General features: G+C 39.4%; 1 protein-coding gene across 1 annotated transcript; it reads left to right on the top strand.

Annotated features, from left to right (window-relative positions):
* The first annotated feature begins 474 nt into the window (after window positions 1–474).
* CLTRN (collectrin, amino acid transport regulator) lies at window positions 475–18,312 on the top strand. Its single transcript, XM_020786764.3, has 7 exons — window positions 475–757; window positions 1,549–2,163; window positions 2,766–2,824; window positions 7,649–7,734; window positions 12,054–12,170; window positions 14,607–14,801; window positions 17,049–18,312. Exons 2-7 carry the CDS (start codon window positions 2,097–2,099, stop codon window positions 17,206–17,208), a joined length of 684 nt encoding a protein of 227 aa, XP_020642423.3. The 5' UTR covers window positions 475–757; window positions 1,549–2,096; the 3' UTR covers window positions 17,209–18,312.
* The last annotated feature ends 652 nt before the right edge of the window (window positions 18,313–18,964 follow it).

Below are 18,964 nucleotides of genomic sequence, written 5' to 3'. Positions count from 1 at the left end.
CTCTGGCCACTGTTGAGTTTTCCAAACTTGCTGGCATATTGAATGTAGCACCTTAACAGCATCATCTTTCAAGATTTTAAATAGTTCAACTGGAATGCCATCACCTCCACTGGCCTTGTTGTTAGCCAGGCTTTCTAAGGCCCACTTGACTTCACTCTCCAGGATGTCTGGCTCAAGGTCAGCAACTACATTGTCTGGGTTGTCCGGGATATCCAAATCTTTCTGATATAATTCCTCTGTGTATTCTTGCCACCTCTTCTTGACGTCTTCTGCTTCTGTTAGGTCCCTTCCATTTTTGTCTTTTATCATGTTCATCTTTGCGCAAAATGTTCCTCTAATATGTCCAATTTTCCTGCTCTAGCTGTGACTTATTACACTAAGCAATGGGATTTCAGCCATTGAATCTCACAATGGATCTAGTTATCATAGTTATAGGCTAGATGCAATTTAGCTGCTTTCAACAGCATTTGGTATGTGGATAAGAAGCTGAAGAAACGGGTGAAAAGGAGGTTACACAAGTTGTCATGGAAGGTGGTGTGATAAAAAGCAACTCAAATGTTTTAGAGCAGGATTCCGGAATAAAGCTTTCCTCAGTTATAAGCCACAAAGCCCGGAAACACAAAGTTCAGCTAATCCTGAGATTAGCCACTAGTCATAACATGTTTACTTTGCGTGGTGGGTAGATGGTGTGAAAAAAGTCAATTACTGTGGATGTATGAGAACTGTCAACATAGTTTGTGCTTCCCATGCTTATTAGGTGAGTATACATCCATTTTATTCTTGCAAAGCTTACTAAGTCAGGTTTTCCCCCAGTTATATCACTGTGGACAGAGCACAGGTAACACAATAGTAACACTTACAATTCATCTGCAGAGACTCTTTGCAAAGTCACCATGCAGTTTTGTTTGATAGAGGGGCTATAAATCCAATAGGTGAAAAAAAATGGATATATTATGCACATTGTGTATCACTTCATGTTGGAGTGACTGAATGGTGAGCACAATTGTGAATCCTCTTCCTCATGCCACAAATCATTAAAAACTACCACTGCATTATACCACCAAGTGGAATGTAATTTTTTCTTCCCCAAGGCCCCTGTATGTTGGGGGACATGACTTTGGCTTTATGAATTAATATTACCCCTTCTCAGACATTATTACGCATGTCGTCACTGCATATGAGGAGGGAGGGCAAGAAAGAGTGGAACAGCCCAATACTTGCTCCTTCTTCTACGGAGTTCTGTGTTGCATGAATGGCCTCTTGGACACAGTAGAGGGTCACCTGCCCTGGAGACAACAGGAATAGTAACAGAGAAGGATGGGTGGTGCATTGGGATGCTTTCCTTCTCTTTGTCCACAGCAGAGAACCTCCATGTTTTATTGTGCCTGAAGATGGCTTTTTAAAAAATAATTATCTAGATTAATGTTTTGTTTGTGAACGTGTTTTTTGTTTTTTAGTAAAAGACCTTGTTTATCAGGTTTTAGCATAAATTTCAAGGGTTTTTCCCTAATGCTGCAACCACTGATGGGTTGTTTTTTTTTTTGATAGAATGTTCTGAGGTGAATATTAGTCACACCCTAATATGCTTGCTGGAGGAAACTTAATCTGCCAATTATGGAACAAAGCTCCATGCTGACAGGCAAAACTGCGCTGCCTGCACCGATGGAACTCTGGCACGCTATGTCATGAACAGTATGCTCCTTGCCCTTTGTTAAGTTATATCCTGCCCAATTCGTGTTCCCTTGAGGGCAGTGCAGCACACATTCACTGCAACAGTGCTTTTGAATAAAATGGCAGCAGCCTTATGACTGAAATGACAAACGGTTTGACTTGTGCACATTATATGAAGCATTCTGAGAAAGACTAATAAACACCTCATACTTGTTTTGCTGAGGCACCCAGAAGATACCTAGCAGAAGATAGTTTCCCACAACTATTTGCTAAAATAAAGTGGGTTAATTATTAAACTTTCTATTCAGTGCCTTTCTGGTCCTGTTGCTGATGCTTTAATCCTGGGTCATGGAAAGTTTAAGACTGCCTTACAGTGGCGACGGCTTTTTCCCCCTTTTTTGCCTGAAGTTTCCCAAGCTGGAAGGATGTTAAGGGGGTTGCTGCTTGCCTCTGCCTGGATTACTGTTGCAAACCCTGAGCTTTGCAAACCAGGTAAGAGTCCAATCAATACTTCATCCTTCATCCATCAGCTGGCTTTGGGGGGGGGAACCCTAGTAAAGCACAAACTGGGGCTGAATTTTTATTTGTATTCACTTGGAAGTAAGACTAAACATGTTTTGAAACTGGCTTCTCCGTGAATGTGTCCAGGCTACAAAATCATTTTGAGTAGTTTTGCATTTTTGAGAATGAATTTATTAGTTGTGAAATAATGCTGAGAATCCAACTGGACCAGTGCACAGATCATTTCAGGGCTGTATCCTCTTTGTCAGCAATTGTTCAACACTGGCTAAAATGGGTCCCAACAGTTTTGGAAAATAAATGTGCCTGAGTAGTCTGTCATTTCTGCAGTTATTTCTTCCCCGCAAGCATCCATGCTGACTGGTCCCTTCTTCTTTTACTTCCATCCTAAGCAGACTCATCTTCTAATTCTAATCTATGTCATCGCAGAAAGTCTCATCATATTGTGAATCCATGAAAGTATACTCTGATATTTTTTGGGGGGGAGGGAAACCCAAGTAACTTAGAAAGTACCATCAACTGATTTATATATGTGGGAACTATGCATTTCTTTTTATTACTTTTCTTTATAACAGATGCCAAGGATGCTTTCAAAGTACGTCTTAGCATCAAAACAACTCGGGAAGACTATGCAGTAAGTGAAAGAGCTACATCTATTTCTAGGGTGAAATTTCTACAAAAACCAAATTGCATGAAGTGGTAGCTTAATTTATAAGATACAAAATTGTCTAGGCATTCTTTCAAATCTATCAAATATATTTTATGAAAGCCCAGCTTGTATGATGTGTTTGCATAAATTACAAGAGACAAATTTGTCTAGACACGTTATCAAATTTTTATCAAATTTCATCAAATTGCCAATCAATCAAATTTATTTTCTGATATAAAATTATTCATTCTTTTGGCATATGAACAAAGAACTGACATGGCTGCAACATTTACATCTGTTTGAAAAATAACAACACTCTCCAGCAATCTTTTCACCTCTCTTCCATGAATAATTTCAAGGACCTGTACTGCTTCTAGTATGAATGAATCACACACTATTAGGTAGCTGTCACTTTTGTAATCCTTATCCTACTGAAATCCCTGTTTTGCTTGTCCGTTAAAAATGGAAAGAGTACTAGAGAATTAAATGAATGGTTATCAACTGTCATCATGTCCATGTCCATTGGCAAAAATGTATCTTGTGTCAGCTTCTAGCCCTTAACATCCTGACTGCTTTTCTGAGATGGATGCTGCCTCTCAAGTGCCAAATATTTAATCCTTTCCTTCTGATTCTAAACATGCTTCCTCTAAAGAAGAGCTAGAACCAGGTGTTTGCTATGCTATGATGCCACCATTTTTTTTTTAAAAAAAATGTATTCTCTGTTCCTTTCCTCTCTGCTCCCTATGTTGGCACACTCCTCCTTATCCCTAGGAGTGGCACACACTGAACTGGCCAAAGGCTTTAAATGTATTCTTGAATGTACATTAAAAACATCTCAAGATCTGTACTTTACCACCTAGTGTCAGATAAACTTCCCTTAAAGAAGGCTTTGTTCCAGAGGCAGTTTCCTTGTCCGGAAAGATGGCACAAGGCAGCAAATATCCTGTCAAAAACAGGCAATCTGGAAAAAGCAGGAAGTCAACTCATATTAAAGCATGAATAGCAAAGACAAAACCAAACAATATCATTCTTTTAAAACTGACACCTTTATTTCAATGAGAACATTGGTGGCTTCTAATTCACTTCCTCGGAAGCATGTTGTACACTATCTAGACCCCAGGTTTGTATATGCAGTATACGCGCTGGCAGGGGTTGGCACCAAGTAAAAGGGAAAAGCAGAAGATGAGAGCTGTATTACAGACACTGGTAATGAATTTTCAAAGTGCCAGTAGACTTGTTAATACGAGGAACGAACATTCAGAGGGTTGGTTACATGAACGTGCTGGATTGCAGTCTCCAAAAGCTCATACTGAGATTAATAAAATTGTCACAATATACTTCTGTTCTTTTATTTTGTCCATGTAATACATGTGAAATGGACTAACACAGCTATCTCGATGAACTATTCATGTTGGTACACATACACAGCTTGGCATCCTTGACGAGGGCTCCCTCAGGGCATTAGTGAAGGCATTGGTGATCTTCCATGTTGGCTACTGCAATGCACTCTACATGGGGCTGTCCTTAAGGCTGACCCAGAGGCTACAGCAGGTCCAGAACGTGGCTGCCAGACTGATAGTCAGTGTGAACAAATGTGATTGCATCACTCCAGTTCTGGCCAGTTTGCACTGGTTACCCATTGTGTCCTCAATCAGTTTCAGTGTTTGACACTCATATACAAAGTCCTTCATGGTTTGGGAACACATTACCTGTTGGAGCCTCTTTTCCCAATTTTATCTGCCCAAACCACCAGATCATCTCAGGCCAGGCTCCTCCGGGTAGACATCCTGAGAGAAGCCTAAAAGTCATCTGCCAGAGGTAGGGCCTTCTCTGTGGTGGCACCAAGACTATGGAACCAGCTCGCACAGGAGCTTCACCTGCCCCCCTGTATTCTTTTAGGAGACAGTTGAAAACACTTATTTTCAGGGAGGGCGTTCCATTCTTACCCTGGCTGACTGTTTTGCCTCCAGCTTTGCTTTTCTGCAATAATTTGTTGGTGCCACAGGTTTTTCTTTAAATGCTCTTGCCACATTATTGCTATTTTGTGTTATATTTTAGTGTTCTGTTGTGAAGATTTGTTTTTAATCCTTTGTAAACTGTCCAGCATAGTGCTTTGGCACTAGCAGGGTGGTATATAAATTGGAGTAATAAATAAATAAATCCCTAGAGGAACATTTTGTGATTCTGTTATTAGTAGATAGAAAGGTAGGGAGATGCAAGGATCAAACTCATTTTTGCTGTTTAAGGCTCTCTGTTTCAACCATAGCTAGACTGATCCTTATGTTAGCCAGCCAATTACTGATGATTATTTAATCCTTTTTTGTTGTTGTTGTTATCTTAAAATCATTTCACACTACACAGTATAGATAAATTTTCTCTCAAGCACTCCTGACTGAATTAGTTTTACTTAACCAGCAGAACAAGAGGATTGGCAAGACAGATTTTGGAGCATTATTGTTGGCTTTAACTGCCTGGATCTGTGCAATGAGATTGCAGACAGATAAAGATGGTTAGGTTAATGATCAGAATTTTTAAAAATGAATTACTTTCATTTATAAATGTAGATGCTGATAATTTTGAAATGGCATATCAGGACTGTTGGTTGTTATCTATCAGAGGCACAGTATACATTTTAAAACAACTCTGAATGGATGCTGTAGCCTCTTAGTCTGATACATGCCACTTCTCATAAAAATGCAGCAGATGTGGTTCTTAGGATACATTAGAAGGAAATTAAAGCCCATTAAAGCTGCTGAAGCTACATGAGCAAGTTAGAATGGGCAGATGGCACAGTTAAATTGCTGCCTATCCTATTGAGCTGAACTGTCTCCTTGTTTACTTATGTCTCCATAACTGATGGAACCATGCAATATCCCCTAAATGGTAAACTGCTTGGGGTAGAAATCATCAACCATAAATCTCTTATGTTTGGCTAAGAGTTTCATATAATAAAAGTCAGGTTTCAATGTTTGAGTGTTAGAAGTGGTTCCAGAGAAGAAAGCAACTGCTGCTGTTCAGGCTGCTTTCATAAGAAAGGCACCTTGAAATGCTGACCATCTTGATTAGCCATTCTCTGCAGCCTGCTTCCCACTGTGGAATAAGAGAACTATTTTCCCATTACAGTTGTATCACACTTTTCCTTCACTGAGGACAAGGCAGTTTACAAGGCTGTCCTCCTCCCTACTCACAATACTCCTGTGAGGCTAAGATAGGTTGAGAGGTTTATGAACAGAACAAGAGTGGATAGTAGGATCAGCTTTCCTGGAGACCTCTTGGTTGGTCTGTAGAATCCAGCAAGCCTAGACAGGCTGACTTGATTCCATATCCCAAAGAGTTTTCAGGATGCATGCAGTCTGATTGTGTTCCACGTGCCCAGCCACCTCGACCCCATCATGGGTTCAAATGCCATGGAATGTGCTTCTCAGTTTAAAAAAAAATCAGTTTGAAAATTCAGCCAAACCTTTTCATTACATTACAGGGGCCAACCAAGAAACAGTGTCATGGTATTAATTAAATACCAGGGCATTAAAAAGCTTTTTCTCACCACCCCCATACCTAAATATCAGATAATTAGATGTCAGGTGAATAAATGGGTGGAAAGAGTTTCCATGAACTTGTACACAATCATAGTAAAGGCCCCATCACTGAAAGCTGTCCCCTTTACCTTGGTGATGGGGGCACCTGGATCAGAATTTGTGCCAAAGATCATAATAATCAAACAAGTTCATATGGAAATGGAACAGGCAATCTCGTGAGCATTTGGGACAGAGGCAGGTAGCTATGGCCTTTCAGATGTTTTGGACTGCAGGTTGCATAATAGCTTGTGCCTGACAGGGCCAAAGGAAGGCTGTGCTTGATAGGGCTACTGTTGCCTGTCCCCGGTTTAGGCCTTAGGCAATAGGGGTTTGTAGATTCGAAAAACCTGCAGATAAGAGTTGTGCCTGGAAATAAGCCAACTCTCATTTATTTATTTGTTTCTTTGTTTGTTGTGCTTCTGGACATATTCAGTCAGAACGTACAACTAAAAGAATGAATGCCTAATACCACCAACTAAATAAAAATTACTTTCAGTAGTTCCTCAAATCCCAGTTAACTGCTCACTAGGATATTCTTGTCAGGTAAGGCTCCCAGCACTTCTTTAACCACTTCCTCAGCACTCCCATGTGTTGGGGGCCTAACCTGACATTCAGAACCTGTTGAAGTAGGGTGTAGTGGTTACAGTGCCAGACATGGACTTGGGAGACAGAGACGTAGCTCTGTTTTGGACCACGTACAGCACGGTTCCATGCAAGCTGTTTTCCAGAAACCACTCGACGAACAAGAGATTGTCAACTAGCCCCACCCTGCTCTGTGTCTAAGTGGCAGGGATATGCTTTTTGAGGGGGGGGGCAGGTTGGAGCAATTCCTGTATGGACAGAAGGGGCACTTTAGGGGAGATCACTCCCAGAGAAGCAACCCAGTGTGATCAGACCTGACCCATTCTCACTGTCTGATTGCACCCTTAAGTTCTAGTCCTCCTGACTTAGAAAATGTGCTAGGTGACCTTTGTCAAGTTACTTGTTCTAAGGGTTATTCTGAAGGAAACATGGGGAGGAATTGGGTGGTGTATGCCATCTTCCAAGAAAGATGACATATGTTAACTTATAAATACATAAATATTGCCACAGGCACCTCCATGCAGAAAGACTTTGCAGTTTTCTACTCCGTACAAATGTATGTTTCTCGATGTTAAAAAAAGAGTATTTCTTCAGGTAGAAAATAGTTTCCCTTTTGACTCCTTACTTTTGTTAACTATCTGTTCTCTTACAGTATAACTGGGATGCTTCTGAAGAATATCTGTTCAAAGCAATGGTGGCCTTTGCCATGAGAAAAGATTCCAATCAACAAACAACCCAGTGAGTATACTAAAGTTTCCTGGAAGTACTCTTTAGATGAGGTGGATTAAACCCATTCTGGAGGGGTGGAAATATTTTACAGATCACATATTCAGGCAGCCTCTTTCTTCCTCTTATACGTGCACACACATCTTTCAGTGGCATATGCCTCAGACATGCTTTGTTTGACTAATTGAGCTACTATAAAACAAACCAATTGGAAAACAAAACACGCTAATTTTCCAAATGTGGACTGACATTTATATTACAGGAGGCTATTTTTCTCTCTCTTAAGGCTATACTGCTTCCAGAAACAGAATCAGCATCTTACCTAATGAGCCCCTTAGTATTTTGTCTCTCTGCCAGTTTTTAAGATTTCATTAAAGTAGTAACATTTTTGTTAATAGAAGGTATATAGCCATTTTGCACTTTCATTTTGTTAGTAAAAGTTCAATATAGCCATTAGTTGATGACTTGAAAGCTATCCTGTACCATATTAACCTGTTGGCTCATCTAGCTTAGAACTGACAGTGACTGTCCATCTTGTCGAGTATAACCTATTCCAACCAGCAGGATCTTGAAAGCTATCACACAGAGTTCTTTTTCAGCTCTGCTGCCAGTGTTTGAACAAGGACTGTCTTGCATGTAAAATCCTGCCACCACTGAGCCATGAAACTGCACCTGTTCTGGACGATTTTAATGCATTGTCAATTAATTGCCTCATTTCAGTCAATGTATGTAGAATAGCTCCAAAATTTAAACACACACACACACACACACACACACACACACACACACACACACACACACACACACACACACACACACACACACACACACTTTAATTTTCCACCCTTTGGAAAATCTGTAGTCAAATATGGCTTATTCATTTACAGTATAAGCTAGCTAGCTAGCTAGCTAAATAAATAAATAAATAAATAAGTTTGCTTGCTTGCTTGCTTTTTTATTTGCTGCCTTTTCCCTCATAGGGGACCCATTCTATAATCGTAAGACCATAGCACATTAGGAGGTTTCGGTTTTCCCATCCTAGTCATGATTTTCTTGGAAAGAATCTCTCCAAACAACGGTTTCCCCCCAAGTGCCAACAGCAGTTCATCTGTATGTCAAGGGGCTAACGTTGGTCAGGAGTGTGACTGGAGAGGGATTGGCGAGACCTGAGACCTTCTTGTTGTGTGCAGTTTTCTCACTAACTGGGATAAATTGTGCAGTTGGAAACTAACAGATGTAACAGAAAGTAAATTAGACAAGTTATGCCTATCTGTTTATTAAGAACTTAAATGAAGGCAGTGCTTTATAACACAATTTTGATAAGAGTCAGGAAGTGCTTTGTAACCATAATTAAACCAAACTGCCCCCCCACCCTATATTAAAACAACTTCTTTTGGGCTGGAACTACCTCTTCTTCACCTTCAGGTCCTATTTACTGCATACCAGGGATGGTGACTCGAGTCACGGGACTTGCTGTCAAATCGGACTTAAGTCGCACCAATGACTCAGCTTGGACTTGACTTGAGATTTGTTTTAATGACTTAAATTCAACTCACTACTCACATCCCACCCCCCACCCCTCTTTTTCTTGGGAAAAAACCTTGTTTTTAATAGGGACTCAGGGGTTGGCACCAAAGACTTGCTAACATCCTAGCTGCATACTAAAAAAGTAACCACTCAGTCTGACATTTGATGTTTGGCTTTTGGGAGTTGGAGGTCTGAAAGGGCGGTTGTGCAGGTGGGAAATCTGGGAGTTGGAGGTCTGAAAGGCCGGTTGTGCAGGTGGGAAATCTGCTTTAAAAAAAAAAAAAAGTGACCAAACCTCCTTTTAGTCCATTTAGTACTAAAGAAAATTGGATATTGTGTGCTTAGGATAAAATGTTTAGAAGAAGAAAATTGATCAAAAATGCCAAGTAATTAATTAATGCAATGCTTAGTTTGACCCTGAAGAGTGTCATTTAGAAAAGGCTTGAGACTCATTTGCCATTGAGCAAAATTAGCCTAAGCCAGTTTTGAATCTAAGAAAACACTTGACACTCTTGGAAAGAGATTGGCAAACATTTACAACAGTGGCATTTTGTTTGTTTGTTTGTTCTGGGTTTGGTACATTATGGGATGGCTTGGAATAGAGGGGAAATTCAATCATTTAATTTAGCTGTTTCATAGTTATGTATAAACCGAAACTTAGAAGCTGTCTGTGGTGGCATATAGATCAATATATGGATTGTTGTGGATACAATTTGGATACAATGTGCTTCTCTTTACCCTGTTTCCATTAAAATAAGACCTAACCTAAAAATAAGCCCTAGTATGAATTTTCAGGATACTTGTAATATAAGTCCTACCCCCCCAAAAAAAGCCCTAGTTAAGTGAAAGCCCGCCCTCCACCACTGTGCAGCATCCTGAAGATGACATGATTGTTCTACATGAAAAAAAAAAAAAACATCCCCCGAAAATAAGCCCTACTGCTTTTTTTGGAGCAAAAATTAATATAAGACCCTGTCTTATTTTTCGGGAAAACACAGTAGTTTCCCCTTCAATAACTGTCCCAAACCTTTTTGAAGGGGTTCAGGGGGTTCTAACTATTTTGGTACAGGTTGAAAGGCTTGAATAAAGTCCATTCCCAGCAAGTATGATCACTTGGAATGGACTAATTAGAGCCTGCCTTGCAGCTCCTTCTGGTGCCACTTTCTGCTACCCTGGAGTGTTTTGAGAATTTGCTTGTTTGATAGCTTACAGGACATTGTAGAGAAATAAAAAAAATGCACATAAATATAGCACACAGACAAGCTTTAGTCAATGGAAGTAGTACATAATTTAGCCAATATGTGTGAACAAGACCAAAGAGTGCGGAAATAGCAAAAATGTCAATATGTTTCAGTACAGAAAGAAAAAAACAAAGTCTAACATCTTGACAGAAAGTAAGGATGGGAAGAAATGTGGAGCTATATAGTTGTCTAATAATCACATATTGTGAATGTCTACCTAAAACTTCAGTCAGACTTTATTCTCAAATAATTGTGCATAGGATTGTCACCCAAAGAATGTAACAAATTTCTTCACTAGAAATTCACACATATTTTATATATGATGGATAATTAATCCTGACTTTGGGGTGAGATGGTATTGTGAAGCACATTTCATCTCTGTACGACATTTATGGAAGGATTTTCAGCAAAATTGTACATTTTTAGAAAAAAAAAATTCTAAAGGGTTCAACATGTGTACCCAGCACTTGTTTTGCCAGTATCTGCAACATATACTAACAATGGTTTAATTGCTCTTTGAACTTTGGAAGAGTGTGCCCCACTCTAAATCTGTCGATGAAATGAGCAGCATCACCAAGTTTTGGCTGGATATAACTAGACGAAAGGCTGTGTACATAGCAAAGATCCATTTTAATCCATTCATTAATTGGTTAAAAGGGATAATGAATTAACTAAAATATAGCTTTTCATTGTATTTTTGTGAGGGGTATTGATCAATAATAGCCCTCAGGAGAATACAATAAAATGCTGTATTATCTGTAATAGAATCCATGGTTTAAAAACACACACACACACAAAACCAAATAATAATTGAAGCATGTTTCTGATTACTGTTAACCAGCCAGAAGATGTCACCATGGAACAGATGAGATTAAGCTGCTACTCTAGTACCCTGTGAGGCAATTGCCTTCTATCAGGGTTCATGTGAAAGAAGCAAGTTCTGAAGAGCCACTAATTCTATATTTGCTGGTCATTTTGACTGCAGATTCCAGAACTCTTTATGTTCGCATGCCTAGTGAGCAAACCTCTGCTGTCCATTCCTTTCTTTCCCGTGTCTTGACCTGGTTGCTTGAAGGAGATAAAACAGCAAAAATATTTTTGCATGGTAACTCATGAGGGAGTAAATTTGAAGGGAGATAATATTTTCTACAAAAGGTTACTATGATGAATGTTCACAGATTTGCATGTGACAGGTATTTATACGCATGTAAGAATGTGTGTATGTAAGAAAAAAAATATAGTAAGCTACAAAATCTTGTAAACATATGAAAGCTGTCATAAAATAGAGGAATCTAATAAATTTGCAAAAATTGCAGCAAGACACAACATCTGTATTAAATTCAAATTCATTGAAATCAAAATGAGACGAATCCTCCTCTACAGAATATTGTAATATGCCCTAATTTCTCTCTCTCCTTTTTTTCTCCTCTCCTAAAGGGGTTTCCATTTAAGATCTTACTGTCCATAATCCAGGAGGCATGGAGCCTCCTTTGATTACCTCATTCTCAGGTGTCCTGCTCTGGTCTTTACTAACAATGTTTTTTTGGTTTTAACCCATCACAGAGTCTCCAATGTACTGCTATGCAATGTAACACAGCGGGTATCGTTTTGGTTCGTTGTCAGTAATTCATCCACAAACACAGCAACTGTTCCCAAGAGTGATGTGGAAGCAGCCATAAGGTACTAGAGTGGGCAGCCAGTCCACCCCTATGTTAGCAGTTAAATATCTCCTTTTGCCAAAACTGCTCTGAGTGGCATTGAGGGTCTCTGGGTAAGCCTGCATGGTAGGTTACCTTGCAAGAACGTAACCTTCTCAAGACAAACAAGGATTTCAACATGACTTGCCTGATTCTACATCTGGGTATGCTAATGTTTTATCATGGACATGCTGAGCACAAGAAGCAGAAACATCATTCACCTTTTTAATGCCTTTCATAATAGTAATTACATGCCATCAAGCCAGTTCTGAAATGGTTTCCACAAGTCAAGATTGACTTGATGACACATAATTAATATTATGAGAGAAACAATTAAAATTGCTGCCTGCTTATACAAAACAGATATTTTCCTCCCCATTTCCTCATTATTATCATTTTTAAAAATCACATTTCTAAACTGGGGGAAAAAAAAACACATTTGGAAATAAAGAATCCATTTTGCAGCTTCCATGGTCAACTGTGTACAAGGAATCTGTAACGGTAGGATCTGTGAATACATTAATCATGAAGGTTTTCTTCCTGAAGAAGAAAATAGCTGTATTTGGCTGTATGTTGTTGACTTGCTCTTAAATTTAGTCCTTTTTGGAAAAGCATGTTTTAGAAGTATAATGCCTCGTATTGAATAAAAGTGAATGTGGCAAGGAATATGAATGCATTCTTTGGGAAGATTAACTTTTAAGCTTATGAGCAGATTAAATTGTTTTCTGTGGAGAAATGCAAAATCCACCTTGGTACCTTAGCATGGGGCAAAGAGATTACGGATTTGTTGAACCAGGTTCAGAATAGTGGAAAGTGCTTTGGAAGTTCTTTGAAACATTCTGTCTGTATAAGCAGATCTAAGAAGAAGTCTCTTTCTACAAGGGTAGCATGTTGTTCTTAGATTTAATGTATCATTTGTCACCTGCAGACATGATATGCTTTGAAACAGCTGTTGCTCTGCTCTAAGCCCCGATTGCTAAGACCAGATAAAAACTAATAGAAATAGTGGCCATTGCTTGAATGATGTGGAAATACGTATGAGGAATGTAATGAAATCTGGAAGCCTCCCATCCATTTTCTCCAAGCCCAACTCCTGCAGGATAGCCTCTCTGGGCATGAGACTGACCTTGTATTTCCTGATCTTACAACATTTTCTCCCCAACAATGTGATATCCTTTGTTATGTATGTCTCTGCAATTAGACACATAAGTGAAGCTATTTACATTCCAGTGATCATTCTGATGGCAGTTACGTTTCTGCTTTTAATACATCTTTTTGTATCCTCAATTACATATTTTTGACACATGAGGGCATACGACTTCTATATACAGAATCTGCAGGCCCTAAGAGAATAATAGCCATCCTGCACCTTAGAGCCTTCCTACCACACACAGATCAGCAGCACCCATAATCAAGATCATAAAAACAAATGCAGTTTCTGGGTACAATCATCTTAGGCCAGAATCCAATACTGTACTTCCATTGGGTCCTACTGCTTCTGAAGGACACATATCAAGTTCTGTCTCCTTCCTTCCCTCCTGCAGCTCACCAGCCTAAAAAACTGCTCCAAAGAGCTGAGAAAACCTCTGGAGTTGGGTTTTGTTTGTTTGGTTTTATGCCATGTATGGCTATAGTGGGAGTGGAAGGGGAAAAGGGGATACATCTTTGGATTTTGACCTTAACGTTGGCTGGAAGGTCATGCTAGATATATCAAAGTAAGTGAAACTGTCATCCCTTACATATTTCCATATCATTTTGACATGCAAAACACTTTCAGCCTTGTTTTTTTAATTTTACCCTTCAATATATGACAAAATAGATACCCATGGAACTAACCTTTAAGCTACAGATTGGACCTGTGGAATAATATTGAAGGAATGGCTGTGGAAATGCAGGCGGCTAATACAGTACTCCATTGGTAGGTTAATTTTCCATGAAAGTGTGTTGTGTTGGAGAAAGGAGGGTTGGATGTTGAATATCTTATCTAGGGTCTGTAAATAGGATGCTGCAGTCCTGAATTCCATATGCATTCTTCCTAACAGCCATCTCAGGAGAATTTGTCATGCAATTGCCCTACCTCGTTCAGTTATTTTTTGCAGAGAATTCAGACAATGTCAAATTTGATTCAAAATTATCCCTTGTTTTTCCACCAGTTTATTCATTATTGTTTGAAAATTGGCTAAGGAGGAAAAGATGGGAGAGAAAATCCTTATTATTTTTCCTTTTGAAAAGAGAGTACAGTGCTGTGTATGCAACCATATTCTGGACCATCATCTGAAGTGAAAATGAAACATTCCATGCACAAGTGACACCAGATCGTGTCTTCATTCATCCTATGTGATTGGCACAATAGACCCTTTCATATTATGAATAAGATGGCATACTTGTCAATTCTTTCTTTGTTTTGTCTTGTTTTTAGGAAGAACAGACACCGTATCAATGGTGCCTTTTTTTTAAGTGATGACACACTTCAGTTCTTGCAGATCTCAACAACTTTAGCTCCACCAGTTGAGCAGTCTGTCCAAACCTGGCTGATAGTCTTTGGTGTCGTTCTTTCCATCATTGTGGCTGGAATTGTATTCCTTGTAACTTCTGGCATCCATCAGCGTAGGAGGTGAGTGCTTTGTGCTTTCCTGTTTTGTGCCAGTCCAGAATTATAAGCCAGGGAACTTAGTGGCCTGGAAGATCTGGTTGGCACTTGTTCTGGCAGCTGATTGGTGACCATATACAGATTCCAAGTAGAAGTGGTTTCGATGTGGCATGCCTACAGGGTACCCAATTTTTGATTTCTAAAATTATTCCCTGACATTTGCTACATTTGCATTACATTATTTACTACTAACATTCTCTTTGTTTTTAAATTATTGTGGTAGCAAAGGAGAAGGATCCTCTTAACAAGTTAGTAAAGCAAGGAAGTAAGGTCATGTATGGATCTGTATTTGTAGATCTGGCAGAATGTTCACAGCGTGAGTCGTCCTAGTTTGGGTATGTCAATTGTAATCAGTTTCTCTCTCTCTGCTCTTAGGAATGGTGTAAATCGGCTTATAATATTGTTTAATTTATACTGATGGTTTCAATTGTATGAATGTTTAACTGATTTTAATTAATTTTATAGTTGTATTTGGTTTTGTTTTATTTTAATGATCCTGTGGTTAAATTTGGGTTTTTAAAAATGTTTTATGGTTATTGTAGCACTAACACTAACAATGACAATAATAATAGTCATTGTAATTGCAATAGTAATATAGTACTAGCAGGAAGGGATGGTGCATCACAGAGAAAGCCTTACATTTTCCTGCTAGGAAATTGGCATATATTTTAATTTCCTTTCATGCTGGGAGAATAGGGGCTTCTTGGACTCAACTATAAATTAAAGATAGTCTAGCATCAGAAACTGGAAATCTAGAGAATTATTTTGGCACACCTTTGTTATTGAGAAGTCAAATTTTAAAATGATGCTTGTGCTTATCTCCTGATGGCCAATAGAGCAATCAAAGCAGGGTCAGTGTAAACTACAAGAGGTATGAATGGCTCCTGCTGTGGCAATCAGATGTTTCAGGCATTTAAGGAGTCTAATCACATGCTACACTTTGGCCTTTTACTGACACATTGGAATCTCCAGCACTCACAAAAGAACTTGGCTACAGAGAGAGATGCTAAACAGTGATTTAACTTGTAACTGATAGCTTTCTCGAAGTCTTTTCCTTCTGCAAAATTAGTGTATTTTCCCTATATGAAGATGAGTATCCATACACATAACATGCCGAAACTGACAGCCCAAAGATACAACCCACCGAGTGCTACTACATTTACAGGCTTAAGCAACATGGCAGTTGGGACTGCATGTTGCGCCACTGTGCATTTAACACAAATGTGCACAATCCACTCTTGAAAATATGCACATCTTCTCAGAGACCAGCAAAAATTTATTTCCACTCTCTTGCATTAAGGAGATTTTTTTTTTGTATTCTTATTCACTTCACAAGGATGAACCAAGTCGAAATTTACATCCTTATCTGGAGTCAAGAAGAAGCTCCCTCTCACACTTATTTTTTTAGCAAATCTCTACATCCAAAGATTTATAGCAGAATGATGCGTTTTTATGGCTGTTAACATTGCTGATATATGTACCTGACAGAGGTTGTGACACGATATATTATGGGTCTGAGAAGATGCTGTACCTGATCTTTGAGCTGGTTATTTCCCCTATATTGCTGATGATGCATCATATATGAAGCTAGAGGCTCCTTGCCTATGACTCATTGGCTTTCAAGGGCAAAAATCATCCTGGGAATAAACAGAGCAGAGACTCCTTAATTGCTAGTGCTGTTCTTTGCTATATTGGGCTGCAGTGCAGAGATACAGTCAGAGCTAATCTGGAGGTGGTAGGGAGTTCTGTTGATCACACTAGCGGGAAACATAACAAGGTTTGTGCTTTATTAGTTATAAAGCTGGGCTGAAATTTTGCTCCATTCAATCACTTCTTACTCTTTTTAAAATGCATTACACAAAGCTTCCATCTGCTCCTTCTAGATATTTGAGCTAATCCACACATGCAGAACTATTGGATTGGTACCTCTTTTCCTGAACTAGATGATTTTAGGCTAGAAACAAAAGTTGAAGACAGCCTGTAATTAATGTTGCGAATCCTTTACTTTTGCCACTTTTAGACATGTGTGAAGTGCGCACAAACACACACACAAGCTTGCAGCATGTGTTCTCTCAGTCTAGAAAAGGCTGCAATGTACAATATTTCTGCATATGCATTTTGTCTCCAAACTTAGATGACTCAGATCAAAATGATTTGTTTCCTTTTTCTCGGCTCATCCGTTTTTACGACGTTATCCTCTCCTTTTTTCAGATGTAAGAAGGAATCTGAAGAAACAGAAGGATTAGAGGAGAAATGTGAAACTGTTATAACTGTGGAAAATGGAATCCCTTGTGACGCCTTAGATTTAAAAGCTGGCCAGATTAATGGGGTCTATGCAGCAGCCGATGATGAACGGTTCACACCCTTATGAAGTGTTCTTGTTTCTCTCAGCTCTTCCATGAGACTCTGCCCTTGACTTACTTAGCTGTTAATGCTGATTCTTATCAAACAAGAGAAGAAATGTACTTTGCCTCTTTTCTATTTGGGCAGTTTCTGCAATAAGCATGCTGATATATATACACACCCTAGCTGCAATTTTCCTCAAAACGTCCTTCATGGAATGATCAAAGAGAGAACTCTAGGTGCTTTCTGGATGTACCAGAGGCTCAAGACCAAAGGTTATGTTGCAGCCTGTGCCTTGTTATCAATTATGATCCAGTTACCCTGCATCTTCTCTATTCATTTCCTGGGGGAGGGGGAAGTGTGAATTGGTCTATTCCAGAATGCTCCCCAGCCAGCCAGTTCAGTGAAGTGCAGCTGCCAGAGGATTCCATTTGCTCCCCTGAGGCTTGTGAGAACAGAAGATTTTGGAAATTGATTGGGGACAGGACAGGATGCCTCTGACCTCTATTTAGAGACAATAGCCAGGATCCTATTGGACGGAAGACTGAAAAGTTAATTTGGGCAGTGGCACTGGGCCCCTGTGTCTCTGAAAAGCTATTGGAGAACATCCTGTTGATCTTCCAAGGAGTGCCAAGTGCTGCAAGCATTGGAATGAATGGTTGTGACTCTTACGTTTTGTTGGGAATCTCCATAAACAACCCTGGCCTTTGCTTGTTCGATAGCATTAATTTTACTGCACTGGCAGGACTCTCCAACAGAAAGTCAATAGGACACAGACCAGCAGCTTTTCAGGGCCTCCATTGGTATTATTTTACTTTGCACACAAGATAATTTTTCAGTTTCCCAATATACTCTCTGTCCAAACTGGTTTTATTGAGATTTGAAGCTCTTCAAGAAAAAGGGAGGGAATCCTGCCTCCTGATTTAGCACTGTTGCAATAGATATGGGTTTATTTGGTGTAGCACTTACTGTCACTGGTGGGATAGCATCTAAAGGGCCAACAGGTACAAGAAGGATGAGGTCTTCAAAATTGCAAGTAAAGTCACTCAGAAGACTCAGTGGCAGGTTGTGAACATATCAATGGCCAGACTCTTATTTGTAAGCTATCCTGGTGTAAGTGCAATTGCATAAATCACAGTGGTGAATTGCCACTCATTCATGAGTTGCCCCTTTTGTCTTTTGTCATGCAACAACTCAGGTGACAGGTGTGAGACATGGGATACAACTGATAAGTTGTGAAATAGTGACAATCCACTGCTTCAGTTTGTGCCATTGCACTTATACTTACTTACTTTACCTTTATTGGCATAAAAAGCGCATACAGACATACAAAGGGTACAAAGTACAACTTGTGGGGACAACCCCTAAAACACTAAAACTTAGGATTGGATTCTCGTTCTGTATTAGTTTGGATTATATCTAGCAAAAATTTGCCGAGGATAATCAAAAAGTGCTCGTCGGACCGCTGTAAAATAAAGCTAAAATATGCTTCGTCAGTAAGCCAGGGCTTTCGTTGTGGAAAGGAGGCAAGGAATTTGTCCCTCGCGGTCAAATGAAGTGGGCAATGAAATAAGATGTGGGGTAACGTCTCTACAACATTCATCATGCAGGGGCATAATCTGTTATTGAAGGGGATATTATTAAATCGGCCTGTTAGCACCGCCGAGGGAATTGAATTACAGCGGGCTAACGAAATTGCCCTTCTGATTTCGGGATTGCACTTATACCAGGTATAACTAACCACTAGGATTCTGGCCAGCATTCTTGGAAAATAAAGTGGTGAA

This window comes from Pogona vitticeps, chromosome 3 (assembly GCF_051106095.1).
Source record: "Pogona vitticeps strain Pit_001003342236 chromosome 3, PviZW2.1, whole genome shotgun sequence".
Taxonomy (NCBI): Eukaryota; Metazoa; Chordata; class Lepidosauria; order Squamata; family Agamidae; genus Pogona; species Pogona vitticeps.
This window is presented reverse-complemented; position numbering and strand designations above follow the sequence as displayed.

Coding starts and splice junctions, on each gene's coding strand:
- CLTRN (XM_020786764.3), top strand. CDS start 2,097: ATGTTAAGGGGGTTGCTGCTTGCCTCTGCCTGGATTACTGTTGCAAAC. Junction 12,171..14,606: donor GATGTGGAAGCAGCCATAAG/GTACTAGAGTGG, acceptor TCTTGTTTTTAG/GAAGAACAGACACCGTATCA. Junction 14,802..17,048: donor GGCATCCATCAGCGTAGGAG/GTGAGTGCTTTG, acceptor TCCTTTTTTCAG/ATGTAAGAAGGAATCTGAAG.